The sequence below is a fragment of the Prinia subflava genome, chromosome 14 (genome assembly GCF_021018805.1).
Source record: "Prinia subflava isolate CZ2003 ecotype Zambia chromosome 14, Cam_Psub_1.2, whole genome shotgun sequence".
Lineage (NCBI taxonomy): Eukaryota > Metazoa > Chordata > Aves > Passeriformes > Cisticolidae > Prinia > Prinia subflava.
This window is the reverse complement of record NC_086260.1, coordinates 145,257-162,530: the sequence shown is the minus strand read 5'-3', so window position 1 is coordinate 162,530 and position 17,274 is coordinate 145,257. Positions and strand designations below refer to the sequence as shown.

General features: G+C 37.1%; 2 protein-coding genes across 13 annotated transcripts in view; both read right to left on the bottom strand.

Annotated features, from left to right (window-relative positions):
- Positions 1 to 107: 107 nt before the first annotated feature.
- Positions 108 to 1,596, bottom strand: MRPS25 (mitochondrial ribosomal protein S25). The gene is made up of 4 exons (XM_063411205.1): positions 1,350 to 1,596; positions 1,138 to 1,244; positions 726 to 813; positions 108 to 501 (listed from the first exon to the last, which is right to left on the bottom strand). The coding sequence occupies exons 1-4, from the start codon at positions 1,481 to 1,483 to the stop codon at positions 315 to 317; spliced, it is 516 nt and encodes a 171-aa protein (XP_063267275.1). The 5' UTR covers positions 1,484 to 1,596; the 3' UTR covers positions 108 to 314.
- Positions 1,597 to 7,596: 6,000 nt separating this feature from the next.
- NR2C2 (nuclear receptor subfamily 2 group C member 2) overlaps positions 7,597 to 17,274 on the bottom strand; it is a 29,910-nt gene continuing 20,232 nt past the window's right edge. For 9 of the 12 annotated variants that reach the window (XM_063411190.1, XM_063411192.1, XM_063411199.1 and 6 more), the window contains 4 exons: positions 17,109 to 17,248; positions 14,219 to 14,356; positions 12,552 to 12,657; positions 7,597 to 10,416 (listed from right to left, as the gene is read on the bottom strand). In XM_063411190.1, the coding sequence (XP_063267260.1) occupies positions 10,242 to 10,416; positions 12,552 to 12,657; positions 14,219 to 14,356; positions 17,109 to 17,248 (559 nt within the window). In that variant the 3' untranslated portion in view covers positions 7,597 to 10,241. Of the gene's footprint in view, positions 10,417 to 12,551; positions 12,658 to 14,218; positions 14,357 to 16,432; positions 17,033 to 17,108; positions 17,249 to 17,274 lie in introns of those variants that run through there. The other 3 variants (XM_063411200.1, XM_063411203.1, XM_063411201.1) reach the window with 3 other exon arrangements.

The window sequence follows — 17,274 nt, the reverse complement described above, 5'->3', positions numbered from 1 at the left end:
ACATGATCTTGGTTTTGTCATAATTGGTTACCTGCAGGCATGCATAAGAAATAACACTAGTAATTTTGTTTTCCAGTGTTGACTGCAATACTTCGTAGAACCACAGCTTTTTTTGTACCAGTTTTAACTTTTATTTATTTTTCACTTAATTATTCTAGTTGTTGCTGTAAGAAGGCTTCCGAGGCAGAGCTGTCTGTATTGAATGAACTTGTTTGTTCCCAGGGACTGCTGGCTCTTGTCTCTCACTGAAGCACCTTCATTGTCCAGCCGTGAGGAAAAACATTTGCATGACTTGAGATCTTGAAATGTCAGGCTCACGCCTCATTTTTCATAGCAGCTTTGTATTTTCCCCTCATCTCTTTGGGCAGTGGTACAAAAGCAGGGCAGGGAACTTGGCCTTCAATCTCACACATGCATTCTCGCAGATGATACTTCTTGGGCCCAAAGGTTGCTGGATGTGATAGTTTTTTCCTTTCTCTTTCTTCTTTTTCAAGCATTTCTCTAGAAAGAGATCTGTTTGTTACTATCAGGAGTCTGAATTGCAATACTTCCTCACCCTTCCCTGGACCCAGGTTATCAGAAAGACGGATTTACAATTCCTACCTTGTAGACTTTACCTTGCTCGTGTCAGTTCTGTCTGGGAAAAGTGGTATCTCCTTCTGCATTCCACAGAAGTTTGTATTATGGATGCTAGATGATATTTTAGCTTACTGCTTGCTACTTACTTGCTTTTCCCCAAGATTTTTTTAACGTGCTCTGTTATCTCTTTGTTGGTTTTATCTTCCACATCAACCAAAACTTGTTCTCCATTGTCTGTCAAGAAAAAATCGTAATAGTGTATCAAATGATACCACTTCCCTCTGTACGCAGTTTAGAGAGGCTTTAAACGCACACGAATGAATGATCTGCTTTGCTTCTCCAGTTAATGTGCAATGCAATGTTTTAAGTGGAAAAGCAAAATCTCCATGAGGGTGAGTCTAGAGGAGTAGCTAATGGCTAAAGCTCTTTTCCGATCAAGCAGCTTTTTCCCCGCTGCAGCCGAGGCTGGGCCGAGTGAGAACGACACAGACACGGCGGTAACGACGGTGCCGGTGCGACCCCGCCGCTCCTGCGGCCGCCGCGGCTGGAGGGACCTACCCAGGTAGAACCGGAGGAAGGGCGAGGGAGTCATGTTCCTGAACAGCATGATCTGCACCCACGGGTTCTTGTACTGGATCTGGGGGATGTTGAAAAACACGAACTTCCTGGAAAGAAAGAGAAAAGTCTCTGTCTCTGACGAGGGTGAGGCCCACACAAGCCATGGTGTCTTCGCAGGGGCAGCCCGCTCTCCCGCCGCGCTCCGCGCTCACCTCGCGCCTTCGCTCAGCTCTCCCGCCGTGTTGTAGTTCACGGTCATCACCTTCACCGAGCTCTTGAACACGACGTCGCCCTGGCTGAGGTACTGCAGGGTCCGGCGCACCGGGAAGCGGCCCTTCATCGGCATCGCGGCGGCGGCCGGAAGCGGAGGCAGCGCTCCCGCGCGCCCCCTGGCGGAGGCTCCGCCGCCCCGCCGAGCCCGGTCCCGGCAGTGCCCGCGCAGTGCGCGCGCCGTGCTTAGGTCCGGCGGCGCGGGAGGGGCGCGAGAAGCGTGAGGGGGGCGAGGGGCGGGAACAGCGCGAGGGGCGGGAACAGCGCGAGGGGCGTGAGGGGCGCGAGGGGCGGGAACAGCGTGAGGGGCGTGAGGGGCGCGAGGAGCGTGAGGGGCGCGAGGGGCAGTAGAGGCGTGAGGGGCAGGAACAGCGCGAGGGGCGGAAACAGCGTGAGGGGCGTGAGGGGCTCGAGGCGCCCCGCGGACAGCAGCGACAGCTTTGGGACTACTCAAAGCTTGTCTTTTCAAGATGAATTGAAACCTTAGGAAAAGCCCTCTCTCCTCCTAAGAGAAGCTCCTCGGAGTCAGTAAGTTCATGGGATTTCTTTTCTATACCAGACCCAGTTAAATCTCTGGTAAGATAATAACTGTGGTAAAGGCAAAATGCTGTTTCTCCCTAAAAGATTGTAAATTATGTATTTGGCTTAGACAGCTCGTGTTCAAGAGGAAATTAAATGAACTTCAAAATAAAACTCAGGACTGCACTTATATTTGTAATTCACTTTAATGGTAGAAACCTCATTTAGCTCCTAGTATTAACTGCAACAATATAATGACACAACAGCATTTAATAAAATGCATAAGCTAAATCATGCACTGCAATACTCTATATACAAACACAACAATGCAAATTCCTTTGTGACTGAAGACAGTTTGGATATAAAATTTAGTTTAAAAAAAGAACATGCTATTATTTTTAAATGTTATCACACACAACAATACTGATTTCACAAAAGAAGCGGTGAGAAATTAACAACTTTTGCAAAGTTTCAAAAATAAACATAAACAATAGTTTTTTAAATTATAAGGAACAGAGACTTCCAGAAAATATCCCAAGGAATTGAAAGTAGATGCTTCCTTTTATAAAAATTTGCTGGTTTTGTAGGAGCTCAGCACACCCTAGCATGGCAATTCAGATACAACAGTGTGCAGTTTGCAGTAGGAAACTGTGAACACTGGCTTCCAGTGTATTTCAGAGTACAGATTAATTATTAAAAATATCCCAATATTTGATCTTGATTCCATATAGGAAAATTTAACATATACAGTCTGTGAGTAAAATGTTTTCTTCTTAAAGACTGTGCTTTTTCTTTGAAATTTATTCAGACTTACTTTAACCCATAATCATGAAAATACCATAAAATGGACCTGTACTGTATTATGGCAGAGCTTTTATGCCACTAAATTTGAGCACATTTTGTCCTTCAAAATACAAAAAATTCAAATGTGGATATAACACATTCAGTTTCACTGAACTTTGCCTTTTCTTTTTCTGAATCCACAGTTGAATTTTTAAACAGACTCATTCTTGATTAATGCCCCATACGGCTTCCTAAACTTTAAAACTGTTCCCCCAGTACAATGACTTCAACAGACTTTCAGGTTTCTATTCACCTTTAAAGAGGAAAGCAAGCATTCAAACAGCACCAATCTGTCACAGAAATTCCTGACATTAATTTAAATATTTTTCCTGCTGAAAAATGCAGAAATAAGGGTTTGAAATGCTACAGGTTTATTCCTATATTTGAAAAAAAAGCTTACAAATGCTCACTAACCAATACACCAAGAAAGAGAATATTCTCAACATTTTCCCTAGCAAACTTTCCTCAGACTTGTGGTTCACTTTAAGCATGCACAAAATTCATATTATTTTGATTGGTGTCTTATTATCTGATTAAATATACAAAAGTCTTTGCCACAGTGAACACAAAAGATGGAAATAAATGCCCAGAAAATTCTACTTCACCTTTTTAATGACAGAAACAAGACTTGCTGAACTACTGCCCTGCATGGGCTATGAAATGCTTTTTTTAAAACCCACAGTCAACAGATTTACTTTATGGAAGGCTTCCTTTTTAACTTCACCAAAAGGGGAAAAGAACAAGATCTGTTTATACTTTCATAATGTAAATGTTTGAGTCCTCACTATGAATAAGAAATTGTCTTACTCCACATCTCATTTCCCACTTGTGTGCCCAGGTCCCACATAGAGAGTGAGACCCTCACAGGCAGAAGCTGCACAGATTGCAGATCCAGGAAAGGACAGAATGTGGAAAGGGACATTAGTCTGACAACTAAATCAAGAAACTAGTTGTGTTCAGTTTAGGCTGGAAGATAACAATTTTGGAAAGTTAATATACAATTGAAATGCATTGTGAAAATCCTGGAGCTGTCTTGATGCTTGCTAAGAAATAAACTACCTGCAATGTCCCTACTATTTAATTACCGTTGTACCAGAACTGCTGTTTCACTGCACTGTTTCACTGTACAGTCTCTAACTGACAGGTTGATTTCATGTGATCACTACAGCAATATGAATATTGATTTATTAAACAGCATCCATTACCTCCTGTTCTGTGTGCTACAGTTCAGTGATAAAGGGCAACTTGGTTTACTTTCAGTTCACCACAGATGAAGACTTAAAAACAAAAGATCATTCTCTTACCAAGCTTCACAAAAAATACAACATTACAAAAGTATCTCAGGAGGCTGCAAGAGAACGAGTATATAATGAGCAAGGAAGTATTTTCTATGACTATAGTTATTCATTATTTTTAATAGGCATTATATGCTCAGTTAACTATTGATTGGCAGACCTCTATGGTCTAGGTCAAATGAGACAAGGTAAAGACAATAATGTAAAAGCCAGAAAATTCATAGAATATATTTGTCAGTTCTGAACAGGAAATAGTGAATTCAGACTAGTTTAGAAAAAAGGAGCAAAGCTCTGACATTTGTGAGGATTGACCAAATTAGGAAGCTCTGGATTAGCAAATGAATAAAAAATTTTAGCACATAGAATGGATGAATAACATCTCCATATCTGTACATATATACATACACTACACATTTTCTATACACTGTACAGAATATATTTAGACAGAGGTATAAACATATACATTCATACACACATACATACAGCTATGTACATATGCATCAGCTGTTCGAGTGAGTTCTACAACTGAACATGCAGAAATGCACAATGGTGGGAGGCACAAAATAGACGTGTACAACTCTATCGAACCCTTTAAAAAGAAGACAGGCAGGAATTTAACAATAATAAGTAATTTTCAAAGCATTCATGTAACTCAGAGGATTGAACAGGTTGTGGGGATTATGAAACATTACAACAGTATTATCTATGATGAACTTAGCATGACTTTACAATAAAAAAATCTAAGCTTTAGATGCTTAAACGTGGAGCATCTAAACTTTACGAAGTATTTTACTTTAACTTTTAACCCCGGTATAAATAATGTTCCAATGTGGTTTTTTTGCACAAATAATTTCCCATATGTTGATAACATGGATTGCAGCAGAAGTAGGGTTGTAGCATTATCTAACAAGAAGGGTTCACGGCATCAAACAGTAAGCCTGAACTTAATTAAGGAATATTTGCTCTTAAAATAACTCAGCAACTTTATAATTAAAAGGTGCAAAAAGGTAATGTTTTCATTGTCTCTCCTTTGCTATCCCCTCTTGGTAATTTTTCATATAAAGCTGTTTCTAAACTTATTTCCTGTCATTCAAGATCCAGTACCCGCTGGCAATTTGTCCTTCCTCCAGCCCTCACTCTCCTCTCCAGGGTGAGCGTGCCCTCATTTGGCTGATCCCTCCTGGATGTTTGGAGGCGTTAGGACTGCAGCTGTTGTGTGCTGCTCTCACAGCTGGCCATGCTTATCACTAGAGCCAACTACTGCACAAGCTCTTCAGTTGCTGTATGGCCAGTGTGGCAAACCCTGGGATTAGGTGGGAATCTGCTGTGTTTTCTGGAATTTCTGCTTTTCCTCTTAGGGACAAGAGTAGGTGAAAAAAAAAACCCAACCTCCCCTGCTTTTTCACTATTAAGAGAAACTGGAAAGGAAGAGAGGAATCTCAAATAGAAAAATCAACATTTTTGTTCTTTTCAGGATGGTATCATCCAATAGATACGTGCTGGTACATCTGTATGTCTACCAGTTGTACTGCTCACTGCACCTGATTCAAACAGGGCCCCCACTGGTGTTAGTGCAGAAGGCTGCTTGGGCAGTACCCTCAGCACATTCATTTCCAGTTCCGTCTTCCTGGTTAAACTGTATTCCTGAAACCCCTTGCTAGTCATGCTATTTGGTGCTATTTTTTTTTAATTGCCTTTTACTAATTAAATAGCATGTAATCAGACAAGAATCCTAACTACTGTCTGAACTTTAGCGGGCAGGAAAATTTACTGACAGCTGCAGTATCCTGAATGAAATCGTTCAGGAATCTGTGAGTCCTGGGTACTATATAGAACAATAAAAAAACCACACAACTGTTTTATAGTCTCTGCCAAAGAAGAAACAAGAGTCAGGAACAACAGGAAACTGATTTCACGTGGGAGCTTCAGCCCTGACTTGGTTTCTCTATGGCAGCCTCAGAATGTGCCCTTTGCCAAAGGGAACTGTAATGGCCGTGCAGAGCTGCTGGACTCCGCACACGCACCTGGAGCCACAGCTCCTCACCAGAGGCATCATGGCTCTCTGGGGGGCCAAGGGCTTCAGAAGATGGTGAAAGGAGACTTGGCAATGATACCGACTAATCAGTGGAAAGCAACAATAGTTTCTTGCCCCAGAGTACTCTGCAAACGAAGCCTTCTTAATAATGTAACGTTTTAAGACAGCTAAAAGAAAGCCTTGTGTGACTTCTTAGAAGGATCTCTCCTTGGAGAAAACTTTTTCCTCTTCCACTGGTTTCATGCAATAGTAACTCCACAGACACTAAAAGCATTGCAGCTAATTTATAAGCAATGCAAATAGGCAGAGAAAGATTACTTTTGTATGTGGTCTTAATTCTGATTCTATAGTCCAATGTCAGTAAATAAAAGGAAGAAAAGAGTATACCCTCCTGCATTTGTCACAAATGCAATTAAAATCATTATGACAAAGCTAGTCCCAAATGCTTTTTATATGCAAGATTCAAATCCAGTTCCTTTGCAAAAGAGCTGGAAAATAAAGAAGCACACTGTACATTACTGCTTCATTATCATTCCCTGCATTGCCTCATTGTCATGCCCCAGTCTCAGTCAGCACAGAATTCTACCATTTGTCTGAATGAATTGTGAGTAGTATACACATTTGCTCAGGTTCAGATAAATCTAATAAGATAATTTATTACTGTATTTCTGCCAAATTAAAATATTTTCATTTCAAGAGCAGCAGAAATAGAACCTCAAAAATTCTAAAGAGAATAAATTTTGGCGCTCAGTAGAGCTTCAGTGAGATGAACTTTTCTTAGAATCACTTTGTGACTGTGACACTTTGACTCCAAGTTCTGTGAAAACAAATCTGGCATTTAAAATTCACCTTTATGAAAAAAAGCTATTTCAATATTTAACACTCAAGAAATAGTTCTTCAAGAATTGTTACAATAATAAAAAACACTCCTGTCCCATATTCATAGGGAAAAGTTTGCACTTTCAAAGCAGAAAAAAGCTGAAACTAATTTAACAGTAAAGCTATTAAGATCAGTCTGTTACCATCTTCCAGTCACTGCAGGAGGGACAGAACAAACCCTAGAAATTCCAAGAACGATGTCAATGTTGCACTATTTTCTGCAGAGATGGTGCAAAGCTTGCCTTGATGCACTGTGTGCATCACAGGGTCCTACTGCCACCAAGAGGGATTGTGACAGGCTGGAGAAACGGGCCAACAGGAACCTCAAGAATTTCAAAGAGTGGAAGCCCAGAGTCCTCTCCCTGGGGAGGAAATAGCCCAGGCACCCATGTATGTTCAAATTTCTACAATCCAAAATGTTAGTCTTGGAATCAAAATAGTGTATAGTTAGAGTACTTTTTGTTAACGGCATCAGAACTAGGTAGCTTGGGTCTGACCTCTGTAATTGTGCTAATGGTGCTACACAGAAAGGGACTTTATAGCTTTTAGGGGTTAATATCCAAATCTTAAGGATGGAACTGCTTCATTTAATCTATTAAATGCACACACAACTATGGATTGCATGGTTGTTGCTCAATTTTAATAAACTGTTATTTTTTCCCTAATAAGCCATTTAATAACTATTTGCAGAGTAAGAAACTACCAGGGTTTGAGCAAGGATATCATTATGTGGCCTTGCATTTGTGGGGAGTGTCGTTTGTTTGTAAACAGAGCTGCATGATATTTATTGTTTCAATTTACATATGTACTGCAAGGCGTACATTTACATTTTATTTCATATGATCCTTTTGTTCCCAAAAAACTATAATGCCTTTACCTTATTTCCTGAATTGTTATGATCACAAGTAATAAAAATTACAAACAAACTTTCACACAGAAAATGCGGCAGTTTTACTTGAAAAACTGGAAGCTGAAATGATGTTTGTCAAGAAAAAGCTAGCTGGTGTGTATTGAGATTTAAAACCAAATATTCCAATGGCTAGTTTTTGTGCTGAGGAATATTTCATTTACCACTAAAATGCTTTCTTATCTGCCTAAATGATTTTTATGAAATACTGAAAGCAAATTAAGTTCCATAATCCTTTTGGCTAAAAAAAAAAAAAATCACAATAGTTAAATGTATTCTGCTTTCAGAACAATGACATAACCCAGTAAAATTTTAACAAAAGCAGCTACTATTCTTTCCAAGGTAGCTACTGTTTCTGATGTTCCTATCATCATTGGTTTTTAAGTTGTATACCTTAACATAAGGACTGTGCAGCAGAAGTGCTGACACAATCCCACAGCTGTTACACACCAATCAAATGGTTGGGACTAAAAGCTGAAGTCCAGCTGACTTCACCTGTAGAGAGCAGACCTTCCATCACATGAACAATACAATTTCATTTGCTACAGCAGAAGCTGAGAGACATAAAAGTGCAGTATTACAAATCTCTGCATGGGTACTCAACTCTGTAATACCCTTCTGAGAAAAGAAGATTTGAATGTGCTAAAACAGTAACTGTAGAAGACTAATGCATCCAGAAGCTAAACTTAAATAGTGTTTTGTTTCACAGTAAGTGCTACAAATATCAGCCTCCTAACAAGCATGAAGTATACAAGGTCTTTTTGTTACTTTAGAAGCCTCATCCAAAGTTGCTTAAGATCTTTTGGCTAAAATTCAGACTCTGAAAAGTCACAAACACCAACCTAGTTGATGTTTCTAAATAAATATCAGTAACAGAAGAAAAACCAAAGTGCTAAACTGATCATTAGGTAAGTTTTGTCACATTAAACTACAGAAGTAAGAATGCCTCTAACACAAAAATAATTAAAATAATTAATGCATCTAATGAGCTAGGATCAGATGAAAGTTTTAATTGCTATGACTTTTAAAAAAAATCTTTGATTTTAAAATACTGAACAGCCATAATAATAAATTATACTAAAATGAAACCTATGCTAGCAGGTAATGGCCAGTACTACTAGCAAACATTTTGATGGCTCATCACTGGAGATAATTAAAAAGTAGTTCATTTTATATCTCCATGGTGTATCAGTCATCAACTTCAATTATACACGAGTGAGAGTAAATCTCAACTATATTCTGGTTTCAAACTGAGTGACAGGAAAGTTGAGAACCCTGCAAAACTGGGAGTGCTCAGGGAGGGAGGGAGAAATAAAGTGAGAGAGCTTTGTAATAAACTCTTGCTACAAACCAGAGGTTCTATACATTTCAGGTCTTAAATTGTACCCTGTGGCTACATCATGAGGGTGTTCAGAGTACACAGAGGAGGAGTCAATTTGGAGCATACAAAGAGCATACTCAAAGAGCATCACATGGCTCTATTTGAAAATTACTGCTCTTCCAGTTAATGACTGATTTTCCCCAAAGTCAAAAGGCTTCTTCTTAGAATAACATTTGTCATCATTGTGTTTGTCTGAATAGACACTTTAAGGAACCTGCATATTTAATCATTATTGTGGCAAACACTTTTTTTCTCTAGTGTGGGGAATTGCTGTAGCACATAATAGTCACTATGACTGCACTGTACTGTGTATTACAACTACACTAATTTAACAGATATAGTTTCATATAACGTGGATATCTGATTTAAGAATCCACATTAATATTTCATGCATAACAAAACAGCAAGTGACTTTTTGTAGATTAAATGATTGTCTCCTTTAGCATTCTACATTTTTACAAAAATCACTAGCATTTTGACTAAGGATATATGCATTTTTTTCATTTTCCATACTCATAAGCAGGATGTTGATGGTGCTGTTGCTCTGACAAGAAGTGAGTACAAAGTGCTAGTATTATACCCTGGCATTTGCTAGACATTCATTCCAAGGATATTTTTAAATATATACATACTGGGGTTTTTTACTTTTAGAGTAATTTTATTACTACTCTGATATTATAAAACTCTTTAACCACTGATAGTTTCTAAATACAAAGCATGTGAAAAGTATATTCAGTAATCTATGGCCTTTTAAATGAAAGGCATCAAAATATTCCTTGTGGTAGGAACAGTCCTATAGCAGGTCTTTCAATAGCTGCTTTAAATTTTGTCAGCATCAGAAAAAGACAAGGAGAAATCTGTCAGGAAACGGAGAAGTTGGAATTATCTGAACATACCGAAACATTACTCTTTTAACTTCCTAATTATATGGGGTTTGTGAAAATTACTTCAATCCCTCAAATGATGTTGCTCCCTCTATGCAGACGTGCCAGTTATTTGACCATTATATTCTGCTGTTTCCATTTTGAGAATGTAGGGGATTATGCTGTCAATGGGAACATTTCCAATGAGACCTGTGAAAAACAGTTCCTCGGTGATGCTAGAGCTCATCAGCCTGAGTGCTGGCAGGCGAACCAGGATCCGGGCTAGCCTGAAAAATAAGTTCAGTAGATTATAAATACATATAAGACCAGTTTAAGATACTGTATGGCTAAAGAGCTGGATCTATCTTTATTATTACCAGAATTAATAGGTGTAAAGAGGCAATTAAAACTAATTGGCTACCACAAAAAGAATGGTTAGTGTTCTGTCCTGCAAGCAAACTGAAAGCCAAGTAGCTTTTTAGTTTTCCAATGAAAGGCACATGTTAATGGCCTTTGTAGACAGAACATGTATGTACAAACACAATTTGGCCTGCTTTTGAATTCCCAGCTCCTGATGAACAATGCTGAGGCTAATAATATTCACACTGATTAGTGTGAACATTTGCACCATTTTAAGAGTATAATGCTTAAGTAAAATTTTAGCCATAAACAGCATAGTCCTCAGTTGCCTAGCAATTTCATGCCAAATGAGATAGCAGGAAGGGGACTGGATGTATATAAACATAGAATAGAAATGTACAGAAAAAAGAGAATCTGCTTCTAATGAGAGAAGGAATTTGGGGGAATGTACTTTGTTAGGCATAAATATTGCCCAATTGCCCTGCTGTTTCATTTACCAGGATGTTAACAGATATCCAATATAATGAAGTGATTGTATTGAAATGCTGGACTTCCCATGCAAACGAAATTTAGGACAGTGATGAAAGCATTTTGCTGTCATTCATATGGCAGATGCGCATCACAAATGCCAAACCAAATAAATTTTCTGAACCAGAACCATGTAATAGCAAACCTCAGGTAGCACTGACCACACGTGCTCTGGAAAATGCTTCAATATGTATCAAGAAAATATCTAAGGTCCATTCTGCTAATATACCATATCTTGCAAACTTCAGGGTAAAAAGATTCAAACTATGCTGTTGTTTCTGTGGAAATTGTAACATTTACCTCCTATCTCAATTTGTACCAGCACTCAGTTGCTCCGAAATAATCAGATTTGTTCTCTAAACTTGTCTATTGGTAAGCATGGAGAAATAGACACTATTAGTTAAAATACAGGACACTGCTTGGGGAATGTAATTCTGATTTTCTTCCCTGAGAAACTATTATGAGAAGTAAGTATATGGAACAAATTTTATATTTAGTTTTATGGTAGATATTCAGCTCTCACTAATCAAACCAGAAGGACTCAATTATACACGGAAGAATGTGGGATTCGAGGTTATTTCTGAGGCAGAGAATCCTACTTTCATTGCACCACAGTGTTAATTCTGTAAGATCAGTGCAGAAAACAGATGGTAGAAACTCTCTTTTTCAGACTGTTTTTCTTTTTATTTACCCCACCCTCAGACAATACTTAAGTGTAAGGGATTCCTTCTTTACATGAGGATACCTTTCACAATAAAAAAAACATGTTCTAGTATATCTTGCTAGACAGAGGTGAGAATTTCCCTGGTAGTGCTGAGAATCATTGTGTTGATGAATTTTGAGTTTTGATGGAGTTTGTTAGAAAATAGGGTAATTGTTTCTAGCACATTACAAACAGAATAGTTGAAAGGTGAAAAAAACCAAAAAAACAAGCTAGATAATTTCAGAGAAGTCCTTGGAAATTAAAAAAAAAAAAGCCAAAGGAGATAATAAGTAAGATGTGTGAATTTCTTTTAAACAGAAGTGAGATGGTTATTGTTCCCTGTTATATGTAATCCTTGTTTTCCAAGGGCTATAACTCTATAACTGACAGTTTTAACATTTTTCTGCATATGCAACTTGAAAAACATTTTAAGGATGATAATCACCTTTTAGTTGTCAAAGAGAGTTTAAAATAATAACTTGAAAAAAGAACCAGTGTGAATTTGTCAGTTGAAGCAGTTACCCCTCCAACTTCTAAAAAAGTAAGTCTGTTTATTTTTCTAAACATGACTATGAGAGTCTCAAAAAGCCCCACAAAAACCCAGATCATACTAATAAATTTAATTTACATGGAGGAAGCTAGACAGCTATTCTTGTTTCTATGCATCTTTAAACAAACCTGTTTGCTGTTTTGAATTAGGTTTTAGTTCTTTCTCATCAACAGTCAGAAAAACCCCCAAACCCCAGATGTCAAAAACATCAATTATATTATTTTGTACTTTTGTTAGCTACAGCCCACAACATTATTTTGGGTACTTTAGACAATAAATACCTATAAGTATCTTCTGGATAGGTTTTTTGTACATAGTCCTGCAATTCCATCTGTGCCTTCTCCTGGAATTTTTCTATTTGGGTTGAACTGGTCAGACCAGGGTGATCTAAAGAAACAAAACATTTCTGTATGTCGATTGTTTCCCTATACATTGTGAAATAAATGTATTTATAAGACTCTCACATTTTATTTCAATGAAATATTTGTATGGTACTGTGATGTTTAACATGCTAGCTGTATACAAGAAACCACTCAGGTGAACATTTGCTTCCTGGCTTCAGAATTAGCTTGTTCACTTTTCTCTGTAGAGCTGTGTGTATCCATAAGAAAGTGGACAAAGATTAAGCCTGTATGTGTGTACCAGTCAATGACAGAATTTGTTTTTAACTTTGCTTGTTTAAATGTAAATGTGTTTGCTTCTGTGACTTGTTCTAATTAGGCTGGCTAAGCAGTATTTAGGGTTATTGTCTTGATAGATCAATGTCTTCATCTTCACAAGTCTGTCTCATGTTTTAATTCCAGCTGGCTCGGCTCTGCAGACAGCCACATGATCAGAGAGAAAAAACAAACAAACAAACAAAAAAATTCCACAAAATATCACCTATCTTACTATGCCAAAAAAGAAAGTTTGGACACACTCTTGTGTCCAAACTGCTTGTCCCTTGAACTACAACAGAGCTACCTTGAGTTTGGATGGTTTCCTGCTTTTCCAGCTTGAACAAAACCCCTAATAAACCTAACTGTAATGGGATAACCTCCACAAAAATATTCAAAAGAACATTTCAGGGCACCAGTATCTTCTAATTAAGTTTTATTACAAAGAGAAAAATAGTTATCAATGCAAAAAAAACCCCAAGGAAGCACACCAATAACAATATATCCTTTTACTTGTTATTCTGTTAAATACAAAGTGGTAAATACCTTTGAATTAAAATAATTAATATGCATTTCTGAGCAAAACTTTCCCTTTTACTCAACCTGTCAGCAGTTTTGGATTAACCTTTGTGTGTCCTAGACACATCTGCCACCTTTGCTGAAAAGACTGCTACTTCCAATTTCTTTAATATCCTTACCTGATCATTCCAGAAAACCTCAAGTGTCTTCTTTGAGTAAATTATCGTATTTCAGAAACACTTGACTATGCTTTAATTGTCTGCTGTCATTTTTTTGGTAACAAATGGAAGACAGCTGTTAACATTCTATTTTTGAGATTTTGTGGAAGTTTCATATAAAATAGGTATTTCTGCTCATATTTCACCTATTCCTCTTATGAGTATATTAAAAATACTAAAATTGAAGCAAATTTCTTTTTGTCACTTGGCAAATGCATTTATTCTAATCCTCATCACCATTTACCTCACTAATATTGCTAGTACACATTCCAGATAATTTATTACTTATAGGTTCTCAGCTGAAGGTAACTTGAGAATCTAATCTTCTAGGGTGGATGTACAGGAAACACCTGATAGTTGGAGCTGTAAACAACATGGATATGTCGCTCTGAAATTATTTTAAAACACATATTGTGATCATCATTATGAAACAATCATTTTATCTAAAACTTAACAGATAAGTCTCATCTCAAGACATTTGTCTCATTTTAAAAATGCTAAAGAATTGACATTAAGGCTTATTATTTAAAAAGATATGGTTACTAAATTCCTTACCAGGGCTAAAAAGGACTATAGCTTTAAGGTATGCATATTCATATCCATCAATATCAAGCTTGGCCATGCTGTTACAGAACTCCTGAAGTTTCCAGATGTGTTCCATGACTTGCTTTATTCTGTCCCCAGAAAGTTTATCTACAAAAAAATATTGCTTACTATTTCATCTGAGCTCAAGCATTTCTAATATATTAACAAATAAAGTTTTATAAACCAAGTCAAATGATATTTGCAAGTCTTTTGCCATCTTAAAACAACTCAACATGTAAAGGATGGCCTGAATTACTATGAAAGTGAAGTGAATTTATAAAGTTGAGTCAGACCCATGGCTAGCAAACAGAGCGTTAACTCTTCGGTGTAATTTTGCAAGGACAGCATAATCTGCCACACCAAACTTTTTCCAGTCTCTGAGCAGAGACTCTCGAATTACAGTGCATAATTCTGCAAATGGTTAGAGTGATTCTGGGAATGAACAGAAGCACAAAGCAAATGCTAACATGCTAATTTTAAATTTAAACATTATTGAATTAGCTTTTCCAAAAGTGAATGCAAGAACAGTGATACTTTCTCCTCTATCTGTACTTCCAGGAGTGAAAAACGTTCACTCCTAAAGTATACAGATTCTTCTATCATTTGAAAGATCACATTTCTTATAATGGGTTCGTAATCTATCTTAAAATTTCAATTTAAAAAATGTATTTTATTTATATATATGTTACAAGTGAGTGGTATTAGCTGCTAAACTAGGAAGGGAGAGATTTCTATTTTGGTAAATAGAAATCCATGTATTGGACTACATATCTACAAACTAGTCAAGGAATAAAAGCATTAGAAAATACATTAATATTTGAATATATAATTACTATTATCAAACTTCAGAAGTAAGTCAGTTCACAGGGGATAAAACCTTTCCTTGAAAAACACATTAGAATAATTTTATTCCAGTCATAATCTCCAATGCTAGTATTTAATATAATTTTAATTTGAATATTTTATTTTTCTCTATACAGCTAATAGTGGATAGGATTGCTTAGACCTCATGTGCCTTAAACTGAATCTTTGATACAGTTTATTACTATTTGATCTATTTTCTGAAACTGCAATGAGAAGTTTGGATGACTGGAAGAACCATTTTTTGCACAGTCCTGAAATAAGAACAAAAGCATAATCTACATTTCTTAAATAATTAATTGTGATACAAAGTTTTAGTTACTCAAGATGGATGAAAATAGACATAATGTAATGTTTTTGTTCCTGTATTAAGTGGGAAAACGCAGGAAAAGCAAACTTGAATTCCGGAGTTTCTAAGTAGCCTCATCACTAATATGTTCTTGGATAAAGTTCTGAAATTTCTTCACTTTGTTTTGAATTTTGAAGGTATAATTCACAATATAACATGATAACTTTGCAGAATAGATAAGTAACACGAATGATCCTCTTTTCTTGGCTGATCTTAGCTAATGCAGTACAGCTGCAAGTACAGGTTTTAGAAAAAAAAAAATTACAATTTTGATGCATGAGAACAGAAGTGGAACCAGCTATAATACCCCTCCCACTTACTCCTTCCCAAAGTCTGGAATGCCTGGAATGGAGGTGGAATAGACAGCTCTGTGTATTCTGAAACAGATATAAAGGAAAAGCCTAACTCTGCATAAATATCAAATGTGCAGGTTTCCCTTCTGATCTTTTCAACTTTTGCATCATCAACTTTTGTCCAGGAAAGGAACAGCACTCTCTTGTATTTTGGGACTGTCCAAGCTCTCTTAAATGAGAAAACAACAAACCAAAATAAACAAAAAACCCAACCAACAAATAAAAATCCAAAACCAAAACAAGAAAAAACCCTATATTCATGATGAAAGCAATTAAAGCATACTATCGATTTAAGAATCAAATTTCAGTCTAATTTACTTTTTCATGATGAGGCTAATAAAGTAGATTATAACTTGATTATAGAACTATAAAATGTACAAAAATATGTAATAACCTTCAGCTCTAGAAAAATACATCTATTTTACTCTCCTCAGTAAAAACCTATTTTCTAATTTTTGCTTTGTGCACCATAATGACACCATAAAAATTTATAAGAAAATGGTACCAAATAGTATTCTATAACTGCTTTTAATGCACATTTAAATTTAAAGTAGTTTTCATGTATTATGCTGTGTTTGCAGAGTTTAAAGGTGCCAGTTTTCTTCTTGTTGTTTTCTTGTTGTTTTCTTCCTCGTTTTAAAAATTAATATTATTTTCATGCTAATCAATCCTATTGATTGAAAGCATTTTTAAAGACTGAAAAAAGCGCAAATATAACAGATTTTCATCCATTCCAGATATAATCATCATTATCAACAGACCAACATTGAATTAAAAAATAAAATTACATACATCTTGTTAAGAATGGCAAGAAATTACATTGCCTAATGCTTCAAGGGTACTGCAAAACACATTACAGTCGTATCCAAAACCATTATACTTGCAAGAATATGCTTGTCATGATAATTGGCAAACGCTGTGTTTTTGTACTGTAAAGAGCAAAAGGAAAGTTCCAGAAGGAAAAAGTCTGGTGTGGTTTGGAAGAGGGTATCACTATCCTAAGAGGAAAAAACATACATCTGGATAGGAAGAAAACTCTCTGAGCACATCCAAGGAGTATTTTAGGAGGTACTGTCTTTGTCTGCAATGTCAGTCAGGCCCCTATGGACACTTCTGTCCCACAGGTATCTCTGTGAGGCCAGTGCAGCCAAGCTGTAGATCACCCGGGGAAAGATAATTACGCAGCAGAAAGCTTCACTTCCCCTGGCTCCTGGTATAATTCTGCCACAGATAGGGAAACATCTTGTGAGCAATGTTATCCAAAGATCCCAGTATTGTCAGCAGTACTGTAACATACCTTCTTGTATGCTGTTCTGGAGGTGGTTCACAATCGCTCCGAGGATAGTGGACAGACTCATCACCTGTGCGCACTGTGCCAGGCCTAAGGTAAACAGTTCGTTCCAGCAGGCACGCACAAGGCTGGTATTACAGTCCTGCCTGTAAACAGCAGAAAATCAAACAAC

What these genes read in the sequence shown, in the direction of transcription:
- MRPS25 (XM_063411205.1), bottom strand. Translation starts at nt 1,483, where the DNA reads ATGCCGATGAAGGGCCGCTTCCCGGTGCGCCGGACCCTGCAGTACCTC. An exon ending in GAGCTGAGCGAAGGCGCGAG is followed by an intron (nt 1,245 to 1,349) that starts GTGAGCGCGGAG and finishes CTTTCTTTCCAG; the next exon opens with GAAGTTCGTGTTTTTCAACA. An exon ending in AAAATCTTGGGGAAAAGCAA is followed by an intron (nt 502 to 725) that starts GTAAGTAGCAAG and finishes ATCTCTTTCTAG; the next exon opens with AGAAATGCTTGAAAAAGAAG.